Raw genomic sequence first — 15,753 nt, 5'->3', positions numbered from 1 at the left:
ATCTGGTTCACAAACGGTGTATCTCTGCTACCTTTGCAGACCTTCAGTCTTTAAGATGCAACAAAGAGACAGTGGGAAACAGTATGTGTATGAAAACAAAACCTAGTTAATTCCTGAACAAGGTAGTTGTTTGTCTTTCCTGGCTTCTGTCCAACATTAGACTAGTGCATTGCCTGTAGGAAGCATGTATTCCTATAGAAAAGTGGGAGGTTAAGTAGCTTTTTCATAAATGGCCAAATGAGGTTGTGTTTGAAGGTGGGACGTCACAGATATAATTGGCTGTTTTTGACTACTTTTGATTATAACATAATATTTCACCTTAAAACCTATTTACCTTTTCTTGTTTGGTGTCATTATTTTCAGCACAACCTTACATGTGTGACTTTACAGTTATTTTTTCATTTTGATATACTATATTAACACTATGGACCTAAAATCACAAAATAACATAAAATCAGAGTAGGAAAAAGATTTTTTTAATGTGAAAACCACAAATATGTTTAATGAACCAATTGCATTAGTTATAAGGCAAATGTAAATTGTTGTTTGCTAAATTTGTGCATAAGTTTTTGAAATTTACAAAGTTACGTGTAACTATTTACATTTAAATGCAGGCAATGCCTCAGGCTCAGGGCTCCTCAGCTCATTCCTGCCTGTTCCACATTCAGCAGTCTCCTCCTTGTTTTGACTCACAACACAAAAAAACGGCTACACACTAAACACTCTACACCAAACACTACATTACACACTAACTATACACTCCAAACACCCTATTTGTCACAAATCTTTCAACTCTCAAAACTCGCCACTTTGTCGCTGTCTGTATCACTGCCGGCGTCCCTCACACAACCTCCCCTGTTCCTCAGCAACCCAACTTGCTGCTTGTGGTCACTTTCGTGACAAAAGCCTGTTTTTACCAATTCTTCCTGCATCAGACACAAAACAAATGTGACGGCAATGTTCGCGCAAAAGCATTGTGGACATTTTTTACCCTAAGTCTGGTTTTGGACATGCCAGTGTGTCCGGTCCCTCGACTCGGGAGGTGGGCCGTGTGAGGGTGGGCTGGCAGCTAGCTACACACAAACATCCACAGATTCCAATTCCACTTTGTTGTCCTCGCATATCCTGATCTCCTCCGGAACAGACTCGGTCCAGAGTCGTTTAGTCTCATTAATCCACTGCAGTCGGTTGAGATGCACAGAATGGGATGGAACTGCCAGCAAAATCCTAGTCCAGCTCGTGCCGCTGCAGGTATAAATCCGGTATGCTGTGAGCTTGAGCTCTGCAGTGATTGGCTCTGGTGCGCACGTGGCTATGATGTGCAGTGATTGGCTCTGGTGCTCACTTGACTATGGTGGCTATGGTTGACAATGCTAGCGGAATTTGTAAAGCATTTATGAAATACTTCATTAACAGTATCATTGTAGTCCAAACAAATGCAACGTTGCACACCCTTGAACAATGCAGCAGCCATATTGAAACTCTCAGATCAGTCTGATCCTGATCTGCAGAGATATTTGAGGCACACATACACAGACAGACAGACACACACACACAGGCAGAGATTCCTTTCTTTTATAGAGAGATAATATTAGAGAACAGACTGTACGTTATGCAAACACAAGGACAGAAAAGATATACATAGAAATACATAGATAGAAATGGGTTTGTAATTGCAGGTTTACTGAGCACTGAATTAAATAAATTCAGATTTCAATTAAAAGACTGAAGTCAATTCACACTTTCTTGGGAGTGTGAAGACTTTGTTTTAGGGATGTCCCGATCCGATCTGAAGGGAATAGGAATTGGGCGGTGTGGGCATTTTTCCAGTGATCAGGATCGACAATTATGAATGTGGATCTTTTTTGTCAGAACACAATTTGTGGCAGAATTCAGATGCGTAACATGGATCTAGCAAACCTGTGGATAAAATGTCTGCAGTGTGGAAAGATTTTAATTTAGAAAGCGAAAGCAGTCTAATGGCAACATGTAACATCTGCAAAACGACTGTTTCGCGAGGGGGTTACAAAATAGTTGCATTTAATACTACTCATTTGATATGGCACATAAAAAACAAAAATAAAAATGAGTTCACTCAAGCAGTACAGGCAAACACACTGAAGCAGCAAACACTTGCGGATACTTTCAAAAGGAAATATCCTTCAAGATATATCAAGATAGCGACAGGACCAAAAATATTACATATATTATTATTTTTGAATCCCCGGTATGCCCTATCATCTCGGCATTACATTACATTGACTCCACTTTCGAGTTACAATGTGCCAGTAAGCACACTAGTTACGTGGATCTCATACAGCTGAGCATGTAAAACAGTTAATCGAGGAGATGATTAACGCATGTTAAATAGACAAGCAATGTCCACGTCATTTTATGTGACAACGTAACGAATATGAAAAAAAGCAATGGATGATATGGATGTACCAAGCATGGGCTGCGTCTCACACACACTTCAACCAGCTGTACACAAGGGTCTGCTGTCATAGTGCAGTGTCACAGACTCACCAGCTAATGCAAGGAAAGTGATAGGCCAATGTTGCAATAGCATATGCAGAATAAGAACAAGCCATATGAAAGTATATACTTTATACTCAACAAAACAGAAAACTGTTAGGGAACAGCTTGGACCCAACCCTTCTTTTTTATTGTTTTCTGTTTTATAATTTATTCTTTGTTAATAATTTATTTATTCTCGTTTTCCCCTCTGTTTTGTTCAGCTGGGAACATGTGTTTCAGCAGATGCAAATCCTGCAGCTACAATCACATGGAAAAAGAATGGCGAGCCCTTGGTTGCAGATGGAAAAGGTAAAACATCACATTTGCAGACACACCCAGAAACAGTTGCACCACACATGATGCTGTCAAATGGAGATCTCCCTGTGGACAAGTGTTTTTGTACAGTGGAAATGGAAATGAAATCCCTGAGTGTACTATATTTACCCAAGATAACAGCTTTAACAACAGACAAAACAAAGTATGTCGTGCACTGTTCTTCATTTCAAGAAAGGATGCATTAACGTGATACTGCATCTTGACTTTAGTCTCAACTCCTGGATCATTGATACAATGAACACATCCTAAAGAAAACTGTTCAGTAACAGTATTCTTTCAACTATCGCCGAATGCTACACATGCAGCTCTAAATATGTTGGTTACTCATATTTGTGTGAGTATGTGGATGTTGTTGTCATCTTCACTGTCCTTCCCTTCCGCTGTAGTTGTGGTGATTACCCACAGCATGAAGCTGGATCCAGCCACAGGCCTTTCCACCACTTCCTCTACCCTCCAGTACACAGCCACCAAGGAAGACGTTGGTGCAGTCTTTGCCTGCTTGTCCACACATGAACTGACCAATCAGGAGACTGACCTGGAACCCTTTCCCATTCATTGTAAGTGCTGCCATCAGGCTCCATGACCGAAAAGCAGCAACACTGAACTCCAAATGATGATTTATTCAAAACACTGCTCATTTATCACTGCAGACTGACCACTGCAGCAGAGAAAACTGTGAATCTGAGAAAGTAGGTGTAAAATCTAAAAATAATTTTATTCATTTAGTCTAATTTAGTCAGCTCCAAGTTTAAGAGTGCCTTTATCCATCCATCCTTTCCACAGAAACATGTTATTTAGACCTTTGAGAGGCTGGTTATACAGCACCTCAGGCCCTATGGTTCATGACTACCTTCACTAGGGACAGGGGGGACATGTCCCCCCTACTTTCCAAAATCCCGTTTTGCTCCCCCCCTAACCCTAATAACTCAAAACAATGACTGTATTTGCAGCTACAAAACGCGCATCTCTCTCCTTCCTCCATTGTTTTGTGTTCGTGTCGGTGTGAGCTGTCCTCATGCTGAAAACGTGACTTGTTGGATATGTGACATCACTCCCCAAGACACAAGAAGAAAGCAAAAATATATATTTTTACTGAGGAAAATGACAAAAATAATAGTAACACACAGTGACTTGAATAAGTAACTTCAATCTTATCACTGGTTTGGAAATATTAATGTGTTAGATTACTTGTTACTGAAAACAGTGGTCATATTAGAGTAACGTGTGGGCAGTGACAATATGTATTGGCTTTGTCGAGTGTGTGAAGTGCGGCACTTGTTGCATTATTCATTAAGATTTCTGTAGTTCAAACCACTCGCAATTGTAGTTGAGAACATCAGTTATAACAGCCCACGTATTAAAAAAATGTCAGGTTTAAATCTGTCTCGGGCAGTGGTGGTTCTAGACAAATTTTACTGGGGGGCCAAGGTGGGGCCAGTGTTTAATCAGAGGGGCACATTTAAAAATGGAAATAAATGATATTAAAAATTAAATGCTTTAATTTTGCTTCACATTACAATCATACAAAATTCTATTTTGAACATAAAGAGTGCATCGATTGAAACACTGAGGTAGGGCCATCAAAAATCCAAAATTAACTAGAAAAATTTGTATTTCCTGCGAAAATACAATGTGAATGCTGAAGGCTGAAACGGTTTTGGAAATCTGCTGAACATACTGCCGAAAATCTGAAAAGGGTGAACATTTGAAAAAGTTGAAAAGCTAAAGGCCAAAAGAGCTTAAAAAGTTGAACATATTGATAGCTGAACAGTTTCTGTAGCTGAACATGAAGCGGAATGTTTTAAGGAGTTGAAAAGGCAGAAAGATGAATATCTAAAAAGGCAGAAAAGTTGTAGAGTAAGAGGGCAGAAAGAGATTGAAAAGGTGAAAAAAGACGGAAAAGGCCTAAAATTTGCAGAGCACAAGGACAGAAAGAGATTGAAAAGGTGAAAAAAGACAGAAAAGGCCTAAAAGTTGCAGAGCACAAGGGCAGATGAGCTTAAAAAGGTGAAAAAAAGACTGAGAAGGTGGAAAGTTGAAGGCAGAAAGAGCTTAAAAAGGTTAAAGAAGACTGAAAAGGTGGAAAGTTGAAGGCAGAAAGAGCTTAAAAAGGTGAAAGAAGACTGAAAAGGTTGAAAGTTAAAGGCAGAAAGAGCTTAAAAAGGTGAAAAAAGACTGAAAAGGTGGAAAGTTAAAGGCAGAAAGAGCTTTAAAAGGTGAGCAAAGTCAGAAAAGGTGGAAAATTAAAGGCAGAAAGCGCTAAAAATGGCTGCATCCTCTATGTAAAGGAAAAAATGTGGGATCCAAATCCAGCTGAAGAGAATTCTTTCTCCAGATTTTCCAGCTGCTCCCCATTCTAAAGATGATGTCACACACTGTAGCTCAGGCACTACACACGCATTCTTGAGATACACACGCTGGAGAAGTAGCAGAGACAGAGATGATGAGGTCCCCATAAGAATGAATGGGAAAACTCCTCCCAAACCCCTGCGATTTTAGAAAAAAACGTAACTGTAAGGGCAAAAATATCTATATGGTAAGTGAGAGGAGACATGGCCGAACTCGTTGATGTTGTTTTTATTTCTGGAAAGTGAGAAATGAGGGCACAAACGCAAGAGACAAATCAGGTACCGTCTGCTCTTCAGCAGAAATTTCGGCTCAAAATTAACATTGCAGCTTATGGGAGAGCTGCTTGACTTCGTATCGCTCCAGGGCTTCCACATCCAAAACTGTAAGTATGAAAGGTATAGTGGAAATGGAAATGAAATCCCTGAGTGTACTATATTTACCCAAGAAAGATTTCCTACATTTCTATGTATGCATTGTCTATGTTGAGTAAAAGGTTTGGGATCTAAATCAAGCTGAAGAGAATTTTTTTCCCTGAACATTTTAATAGTTGAACGGTTTCAATAGCTGAACATATGCTGAAGTTATAGCAGAATGAAAATTCCCCATAAGGATGAATGGGGGAAATTTCGCAGAAAAAGCTAAATATTTCCAAAAGTATAAAAGAAAAATAGACACCTTCATGTCCTTAAAAAGCTGAACATTTTGATATTTGAATGGTTTCAATAGCTTAAGATTTGTAGGAGACCTGTAGTCTCATGTCCCTCATCACAGTGGTTGAGAATATGTTTAACTTGGGCTGCACTGCTACATCATTCTTGGACTTGCTGATATCTGTGGAAGATGTAGTGCTGGGTTGTATACCGGTTCACACCGAATACCGGAGTATATTTTCGTTATGATATGAATTTTTAATATACCCCCATACCGCTGTATTTGATTACACAACGTTCCAAACGCTACCCTGGACACTGTTTCAGATCGGACCGTTTTCAATGTTCTATCAAGTGTCGCCACATTTCTTCCGATGCATATGTTGTATGTCTCTGTTCACGGCCAACGTCCTGCATCACGTCACATCACATGTTTATGCCTACCCCAGTGGCGGCTTTTTGGGAAAGAAGGAATATTAAACCTCCCTTTTAGATAGACAGGGCGGCAGAGTGCAGCCTTTACCTTGCAGCAAATGTGCCACCTTGTCTATCTAAAAGGGGCTAGTAATTCCTCTCTCAACCAGTAGAAATTGCTGTGAAAACCTGATTATGCATGAAAAAAAAAATACCTTCATATACCGTGAAACCGTTAGAATTTTGAAAAATACCTTGATATACATTTTTGGTCATACCGCCCAGCACTAGAAAGATGCACAGTAAAACATTGAGCGCAACTATAAACCACATTTATTTACTGTTGTCTGCATTTATTTTAAAATGTAGGCCAAGTATTTGTTTATTTTTTAACATAAGAATCACGCGTCAATGACGCAAAAAATAATTTATGGCAGAAAGCACCTGCATGTTACAACCAGGTACCCTAACTGCAACACAACAATGACCAAAGTCAGAAGGAATATGTGTGCAGGGGTATGTATTTACAAAATAATGTCAAACAGGGAATTTAAAGAAATCAAGAATGAACAAGAAACAAAAGCAGGAAAACAGCAGGCGCAACAGTTGGCAAGGAGGCACTCCTGGGATGAGAGAGAACCTGAACTCTGCAGGAAAACCCACTCTTATAGGTAGTTGCTCCAACCCATGATTGAAATTCACATCTGAAACATGTGAAGGAGAGGCAAACAGGGAGAACTACACCACCCAGAGGTGGAAGAGGACAGAACACTGCAATGTCCCTTTCTCATTTCACGATAACTATGAGAAGTAGAAACACAACGTAGAGGCAAACATCTCATTGTACAAGGAACCATCCTTCCCGACTTAACATGGGTTGATACTATTGACTACTTTACTCAATAAACGTATTATTTATCAAAATGCAACAGCCAAGACTGATAAAGTTACGTGGTTAACGTCACAACATTTTGTAGAACTAGCTAGGATAACGTTACTGACATTCAGATTCTTGCTTCTGCTTCGGTGAGTTTGCCTCGATATTTAAACATAATGAGACATTTACAAACTAGATTTTCTTATCAGAGTGACAGGGTCCTCCCCAGACAATGGAACGGTGGCGCAGCGCCGCTATACTGCTAGCTCAGTGCCACTATACTAATTTTCAATGTTAGCTGCTTTGTAGCGGATGAGGGTGACCAGCGAGTGTCCGTATGTCCGAATCCCCTGGTCCGATGATAATGACCGCCCAGTCCGACAATAGCGATAGCGGGTGAGGAGCGAGCGAGTGTCCGTCCGTCTGTCTGTGCCCCCCATCCAACGATAGCAACCAACTATGGCCGCCCCGTCCGATGATTGCGACCGTGACGAAAAATTTCTGGGGAGAACCCTGAGTGAGGAACAACAGTAACACGGTTACATGCAAAAAATCACTTTACAGATGAAATTGTTTTGCTTACCTTCACGTCTTGCACCAAGACATTAGTAGTGCCATCTCTTCAGAACCTGTTGCTGCCATTCTCATTCTCATCTCGCACCCGGCAATGCATCGCTTGGGTGCGTCACTCTAATTACTCCGTGTAGTTCCGCTTTTGCCGCTAGCGCGTAAAATCGTGGTAACTTGATCAATTTATTTTGTTTTAATTTTATTACTCAGTCAGCTCGGGGGGCACAGCAGGGGCCAGGGACATTTTTACAGGGGTACTGGCCCCTGTAGGCCCCCGTGTAGAACCGTCACTGGTCTCAGGCTCATAATTACAGTTAATGTGTCGGGCCTGGCCGGGCTCGGACACAACGTGCATGGATTCGGATCTTTAATGAGGTTCTCCCAGTGTCAGCAACAGTAGGACGGTTAGGTCACCTCCCAGAGCCTCATGCTGAACTGCTGGTAACTGATTTAGGGACTTAAATACTACTTACTTGCTTAAATATATTAATACAATAAAAATAATACAATACAATAATACAATACATTAATACAATACAAATAATATTGTTCAATATCTTCAGTATGTCATGTGACCTGGTAACTCCAAACCAGCAGCAGATTGTATTAGTAAACTAGAGGAATGAGACACAGCTTTAGTGCTTCCTGTATTTTATATGAATATTAATATGCACAAATTATGTTTTTTTTTAATAGCTTCCATGTCATGTGACCCACTGACTTCTGAAACAGACACTGTTTCCATAAAAAATATATAATAAAGAAAATAATGGTAAAAAAAGTTCTCTAATGCTCAAGAGATTAACATATTTTCAAGCAGCAATGTCAGCTTCTACACTATTTTGTCTCATGTCTTAGATTCTGATTCTGAAATTCTGAATATGTAATAGTCACCATTTAAAGGGTTATTTTTCAAAATATTCTTCTGGGGGGGGTGGCCCCCAGGACCCCCCCTAGTGTTGCTAGGCTACCAAAACAATCTAGGGGAAACACTGTGTTCTAAGAATTTTGGACATGTGGGTAGAACTATTGCTTTCTTAGCTGAGGCTGACAACGGAACAAAATACATGTAAAGAGAGACATAGTGGAGCCGTATATTTTCCTGCTTTTTTGTCCTTTGCCAATCACACCTATGACTTAGCATGACAGCCATGTTCATCATAATGTGTTGCTTTTAAGTGGGTGAGAATGTGATTAAAAGCATCTAGAAATTTATAAAATGGTATTCAAATCAGACCCCAACTTTTTTGTGTCCCCCCCACTTTTCAAACCGATGTTATGCCCTTGACTACCTATACCCACTTCAGTTTGCCCACTGTGCTGACATCAGTGTGTAGGATGCCACCATGTACTTGCTTCACAGAGCTTACACACACCTGGAGAATCCGTGAAGCGCTGTCAGAATTGTGATCTTCCTTCACTGTGGCTAGCTGGGAAGCTTATTAATGATGCAGGTGGACCATTTATAACATGACAGACAGACTGCAGCAAGGCTGTTGTCTGACATGGTGACGTGCAACACCGGCATACTTCAGGGAGCTGTACTGCTACCATTTCTGTTGACTTTATACACCTCTGACCCCTGCCTCAAAGCAGGAACATACTACATGCAGAAGTTTTGGGATGAAACCTCCATTGTTGGCTGCAGCACAGGCCAAAAGAGTATGGATACCTAGTCAAGGACTTTGTTGGACGGTGTGACAGGAACTGTCAGTGGCTCAACATCAGGAAAACCCAGGAGCTAGTGTGCCTCCATCATAGCAGGAGCCCCACAACCCTGTGCACCCATAAATGGGGAGGGGGTGGAGATGGTTGACACTTTCGCGGGCTGCAACTGAACAGCAAACTGGACTGGTTGGACAACACTGATGCCCACCACAGACCTCTTTCTGAGGAGGCTTAGGTCCTTCAGTGTGCACTAGGCTGCTACAGATTTTCTACCAGTTTGTGGTGGTCTGTGTTATCTTATGTACTGTGGCATGCAAGGGAGGTGGCATTGTCAGTTGTGGCACAAACAGACTGAATATTCTGTTCAAGAAGGCCAGCTCTGTGTTGGGGATGGAACTGGACAGTGTGAGGGTAGTGTCTGAGAAGACATTGAGGCAGCTCAGGAGCACATTCAGCAACAGACTTATCCTGCCATGTGCCTCAAAGTGCTTTGGGGGCTCTTTCATACCATCAGCCATCAGCCTGCCCAATACCTTAGCACCCTGTGCCTCCTAACCTATCAAAACTCACATCATAGACATCATACACCGCTTAGTTAATGACAGATACTGCACCTGTATCTACACAAACAGCCTCCATATGCATCATATTTCTCTTATTTGTTGTTTCATCACTCCCCACTCATAGCTTGCCTTGGAGGTTGTAGGATGTCCCAAAGCTTATTTTGAGTGAGGAACAAGGAGCAGACTCTGAGGAGTGAGGGCACATGAGCCTTAATGGAGGTCTTTCACCTTAGTTATTGGTTGATCTAATAGGTCACAATATGACTAGAGATTCATATGGAGTGAGGACAAACAGATTCAACTCAAGTTCAAATGTGTGACCATCAACTGCATCCAGTGTGAACAGTCAAGTCAAAATGTCAGTTTGACTGTAGGAGAACAAAAGGACCACAAACAACTTTCACACATAGGCAGAGAGCAAGAGCAGCCAAAAGAAAACACAAACAGGGAGAACTACACCACCCAGAGGTGGAAGAGGACATAACACTGCAATGTCCCTTCCTCATTTCATGATACCTACAAGAATATATATATATATATATATATATATATATATATATATATATATATATATATATATATATATATATATATATATATATATGTATATGTAGGCCTGATAGATTTCATTATTTACATCATAAATGACCAGTATGAGAACTACATGCAAAACAAGTTTCAATACTTTTGACAATCCCGCTATATAGTTCCATATTTACAGTATGACATGTTAATATGCAGCATTAAATTCCTTGAAATTACATTTTCATGTAGATCACGTTTTGCCTATCAGCGCAATATGACAATAATTAATATCATCTCTCTTTCAATAAAAGAACAAATTGTCAAAATTATTACACAAATTTGTGCTTTGTGACATGTTGATGTTGTAATCTGGTTAAAGAGAAGGTGAAAAGACTTCTTAGATGTTCATTACAAATATCATCCAGTTTTAAGTTATTCAAGTACAACTACTCAATGCTGAAATTCTTGTTGATGCTCACTGGGATGTTTCTGTGCTGCAGCTTGATGATGTAATTGATTTAGTTAATCCAGTGTAAAGGTGAATCATTTCAATAGAAGTCAATGGAAGGTGTTTGTGAAGCTTTGACACTTATGCTACCTTTTCTCCTTTTTTCTCAGATTCATCAGAGAAAGTCAGCCTTCAGATTATGTCCAAGGGTCCTATCATAGAAGGAGATAACGTGACGTTGAAGTGTCATGCTGATGGCAACCCTCAACCCAGTGCTTTCTTTTTCCACGTCAAGGTCAGTCAGAGCCCAAACGTCAACCTCCAGGACCATACCCAGAGCTTAGAGTACTTGGGTGTGGTTCCAGATTTCTGGCATATGAATATTTGCAAAGGAAAAGAAAGTCCACATGGGATTTGTTTTTGACATGGTTTACCAATCATCTTCAACAAAGCAAGGGGTAGTTCCACCTACCAATAATATGAACACTGAACAACAGGTGCTAGCCAATCACAAGTAGAGTGCGGTGGGTTTGCCAAAAAACGTGAGTGTGATGTGGTAACCCTCCAATTCAGCTCAAATGGAAGCAAAGTTTATTAAACCTGGAGAAGATACAGACAGATGGTGCTGTGCACAGATAGAGGAAAATGGTGGAGATGGGGAAATGGTGGAGATGGGAAGCTATTCAGCACTTGGTGCCACAAACTGAGGGAGCCAGGTGCTTGCCTCTGCAGCATGTGTTTGAAGAAGCTACTGTACAGCAGCAATGGGAGGAAAGTGCTTGCTCGTCATGGATGCCAGTCACAACGCTTTGGTCCGTCCACTGTGTCATTAGAGTACAATACCGGCAATGAGGGCTACAGTTGCCACTGTGCCATCAATGACCGACTTTGTTTGCAACCAAAAAACATGTTTGTGGACATTCATGGCAGAAGAAAGCACTTCATAAGCGTCAAATTCTCAGCTTCTCACTTTAAAGTTGCTTCAGCATTGTTTAAAGCTGCCATTCTCATGCATACTGCAATGCATACTTCAATAGAGAAATAAATTGTGCACATACTGAGATATTATAACCTAATACAAGTTTAAACCATTACCCTAACCCCCACCTCTACCTCTCTTTTAAAATTGAAAGTGGAAAAGATACTTTTCAATAGGAAAACTAGAGTTTATGATGGTTAAATTTAAAATGGTGCTTCTTTTGAGTCAGCAATATTGCTTCTCAAATAAGTAAGTTGACCTCTACATTGCATTCCTCTTTTAAGAAATGACTCTTGTCATCATACTCCCCTCTTTCTTACGTTCTTTTTCATTTCCTGATTTGGGCTGCAGAATACATCAAAATATTATCAAAACCGCAGTATGTGTATAAGTGTGATATCCTAAGAGAAGATGCTATTAGTAAAATCTGTGATAAAATGGCATTATGATGAAGTACTACAGTTCTGCAGAGATGTTTTGGCCCACAAATCTTGTTTTCCACTTGTAAGAAAACATGTTTGTTTGATATTGTGTCAAAAAAATCTAATCATGATGTAACATCTTTAGAAATAATCCCCATATGTTTTTAGCCCTCCTGATATTACATCTGAATGAGAGAAGCTAATAGTTTCTCTCTCCTCTCTCCTCGCCTCCTCCTCCTCTTCTCTCTCCACCAGGGCGAGAAAAAGCTGGTGGAAAATTCAGACACCTACACTTTGACTGCCATCAGCAGAGGGGCTGCTGGTGAATACAAATGCTCCCTTGCTGACAATGAGAAAATGGAGGCCACCGAAAACATTGTTGTTAGCTGTGAGTATTCATGACATACGCACAGTCAAGTACACTAAACCACACCAAGCACTGCTGCAGTACAGACAAAAACTTCCAGCTTTTGTCCTATGCACCCCATAGTCCAGGGTTACTTAAACATTTTCTAACACTGAATCAGCAAAAGTGACCACATGTTTGGGTGGGCAAGGGGCACAGTCAACTGATAAGCGGTTGTCGCGTTCTGACATCAACCAGCACTCCTTCAAGTATGTACTCCCCTCTTCCCTATGATTATAATAGAAATAGGTCTGACACATTTCCTCTCCTGTCTGTCCCACATTGCAGCTTCAGTGCATCTTCCACATGTTGTAACAAGTACACACCAATTAACACCAATTAATAGAGTAACAGCCCGGTAGAAGAGTCACAAAAGTATCCACACAAACAGGTGGAAATTCATAAATATATTTCCACTGAAAAATACTAAGTTGATGAACAAATGATGATATACAAATTGCAAATTAGAGGTATAGATATGGATCCAACTTTACAGATGCAAATTACTCTGGCACAGATACGGATCCAGCTTTATGGATACAAATTAGTCTGGCACAGATACAGATCCAGCTTTGCAGATACAAATCCCCCTGCATTTTTTTGTGAATAAAACTGAGACTGTTCTAGCTCCATAGTTACTGTCCACAGGATTTATATGTTCTTTGAAGGCTTCCACTTCCCTTGCTCTGATTTTGCTCCAGGTTGTCCATATACCTGAACCAGTGCCTAGGAGCAGTACCTATGAAAGTAATCAAGGCTCTGCTTCCAAGCACCCAAACAAGGGAAGTGGAAGGCTTCACAGAACATTTAAATAAGCACATTGATGTTGTCAGAGCTATAGTGTTTAGGCAAACTATGGTTTGTTTGCAAATGTTATATAAGGGAATCATTTGGCTCTTCAAAGAGTAGCTATAAAAGCTGAACCCTAAGCAGAGAACTGTCTGGAAGTTGACCTTGTGAGTTTATTAGTCCCCTTTCAAGGTTACCACAACATGGCTGCTCTGTTTCCCATGAAAAAAGACAGCAAAATTAATGCACTTACCTTAAGCCAACTGCCACACAGAACAGTCCTTTTTCTGTCCTGTTTTTTCAGACCTGGACCTGAGTCTGAGTCCCACTGGGAAGGTTGTGAAGACAGTGGGGGACACTTTGCCTCTGAAGATGGAGAAGATCAGCTCAGGTGACGTGAAAGTGTCATGGACAAAGGTAATGGTACTGCAGCGTTATTGATCACAGAGAAAGTGAAAAAGAGAGTTAAAGAAGAGGAAAGTTTGTCTAACTGCCTGTTTACAATATATTTGGTCAATGAAAGAAGAAGAAAGTTTGTCTAACTGCTTCTTTACAACATATTTAGTCAGTGATGAAGCCTGACTGCAGCAAGTTTTTACACTGTGAAAACCTCAGTAGCTGGATGGCACAGTGTCAAACCATTTATTCCTCCCTGTGCTCAAAGGCTTATCTACAACCCAAAGTAAAAATCCTTGAAAGATATGGGTGATATTGGTAAGTTTAGTCTAGTATGAAATGTAAGAAAAAGTAAGATGAGGTCATTCTTAAGTCTCTGTCATCGCAGCTGCAAAAATAGGATATACTGCAGAGATGAGAAAAAGCCAATAATTACTGTAAGTACTTTAGATAAGTGTTCTTATCAAACTGATTGAGATAGATTTCAGTAGGCCCACATAATGGTTGCTGTGCTTCGACAATGAGTTCGGAAACAAACATTCCTGTGACCCTGAAAATGGGAAAATACTATACATACAGATGAATAGGTAAGACTTGAATTGATACATACTGTTGCATTTGAATTAGCAGTTAAGGTACACTTTGCTATAGCACACAACACAACACACAAACTGACAGTTTAAGTCTGGCTTTTAGAATGGAAAGACGGTGAAGGAGCCGGAGTTTATCAAGTTGACGTATGCTGATGCAGGAATCTACGTATGTGAGGCTTCCATTACTGGTCTCACACAACATCAGAGCTTTGAACTAGTTGTAGAAGGTAAGTGTGTGTTTGTCATCATCATCTCCTCTGTTTGCCCAACATTAGTGGAACACTGAAAGTAAATGTCTTACTCTTACTTACTTACCCTGGACATACCATGGGGGAACTTCAGTATTTTTTGATAAATGTTCTGACCTCAAAACTGGATTATATTACATTTTCAGATCACTGCCTACAATGTTTATTGAGAAAACAAATTGTTTTATTCTCCAATGAATATCAAGTTTTTAAAATTCCCTTACCTCCAAGCCATTTTACAGCCATGTAGGGATTATGACATTGTTTATGATTATGTTTATGTTTTAGGAACATCGATCAATAAATCAATCTTTATTTGTATGGTTTCAATTCAAAACAAAATTCATCTCCCGACACAGAAATGACTTTACAGGGGTTTAATTAATGCCAGGATAGGGACTTTCCGAACACCGTATTTAAGAATGACTTTGAAACAAATTGCATTCTGTGTGCATCTCTTCTGTAACTAAAACAAAATCAGTTGTTGAAATCCACAAGGGCACCCTGCTTTCACCTGGATTCTATCAGTTTTTCTAATACAACTTCGAGGTCATGAGATTTTGAAACCATCACATGCAAAATTTGCAATTGATAAAATGTTACTGAACTTAAGTATGTCAGTAATAACATGATGTGTTTGTATCAGGAAAGCCTGTGATCACCAGCTTAACAAAACGATATGCTGATGATGCTCAACACAAAGTTCTGACCTGTGAGGCTGATGGCGTTCCAGAACCCAGTTTTCAATGGAGCATCAACAGCACAAATGTAAGTGTGAATATGAGTGAGTAACTGTGTCAAGTATCTTTAGTAGAGAAATAGAGGCTGCAGCAGGCGGAGCAAAAGCAGGGAAAAAAGTGGGCTAACAGCAAACAGTGATGATGATTGTGGTGTGATTAAAGTGGTCTTTGACAAGCCTGTCACACTGAGAATTAGAAGAATGCCTTTAATGTCATTGCATTTAAGTACAACGTCTGTGCATTTAAGTACAACCAAATTGGAG

At 40.1% G+C, this 15,753-nt stretch overlaps 1 protein-coding gene across 3 annotated transcripts in view; it reads left to right on the top strand.

Moving 5' to 3' along the window:
- The window catches only part of alcama (activated leukocyte cell adhesion molecule a), a 72,765-nt gene that overhangs the window by 38,482 nt on the left and 18,530 nt on the right, over positions 1 to 15,753 (top strand). For all 3 annotated transcript variants that reach the window (XM_037119290.1, XM_037119289.1, XM_037119291.1), the window contains exons 5-11: positions 2,739 to 2,826; positions 3,240 to 3,410; positions 11,088 to 11,212; positions 12,574 to 12,706; positions 13,818 to 13,930; positions 14,606 to 14,729; positions 15,397 to 15,518. In XM_037119290.1, the coding sequence (XP_036975185.1) occupies positions 2,739 to 2,826; positions 3,240 to 3,410; positions 11,088 to 11,212; positions 12,574 to 12,706; positions 13,818 to 13,930; positions 14,606 to 14,729; positions 15,397 to 15,518 (876 nt within the window). The remainder of the gene's footprint in view (positions 1 to 2,738; positions 2,827 to 3,239; positions 3,411 to 11,087; positions 11,213 to 12,573; positions 12,707 to 13,817; positions 13,931 to 14,605; positions 14,730 to 15,396; positions 15,519 to 15,753) is intronic.

This window comes from Acanthopagrus latus, chromosome 13 (assembly GCF_904848185.1).
Source record: "Acanthopagrus latus isolate v.2019 chromosome 13, fAcaLat1.1, whole genome shotgun sequence".
Lineage (NCBI taxonomy): Eukaryota > Metazoa > Chordata > Actinopteri > Spariformes > Sparidae > Acanthopagrus > Acanthopagrus latus.
The sequence above is the reverse complement of the archived record's forward strand: the minus strand, read 5'-3'. Positions and strand labels throughout refer to the sequence as shown.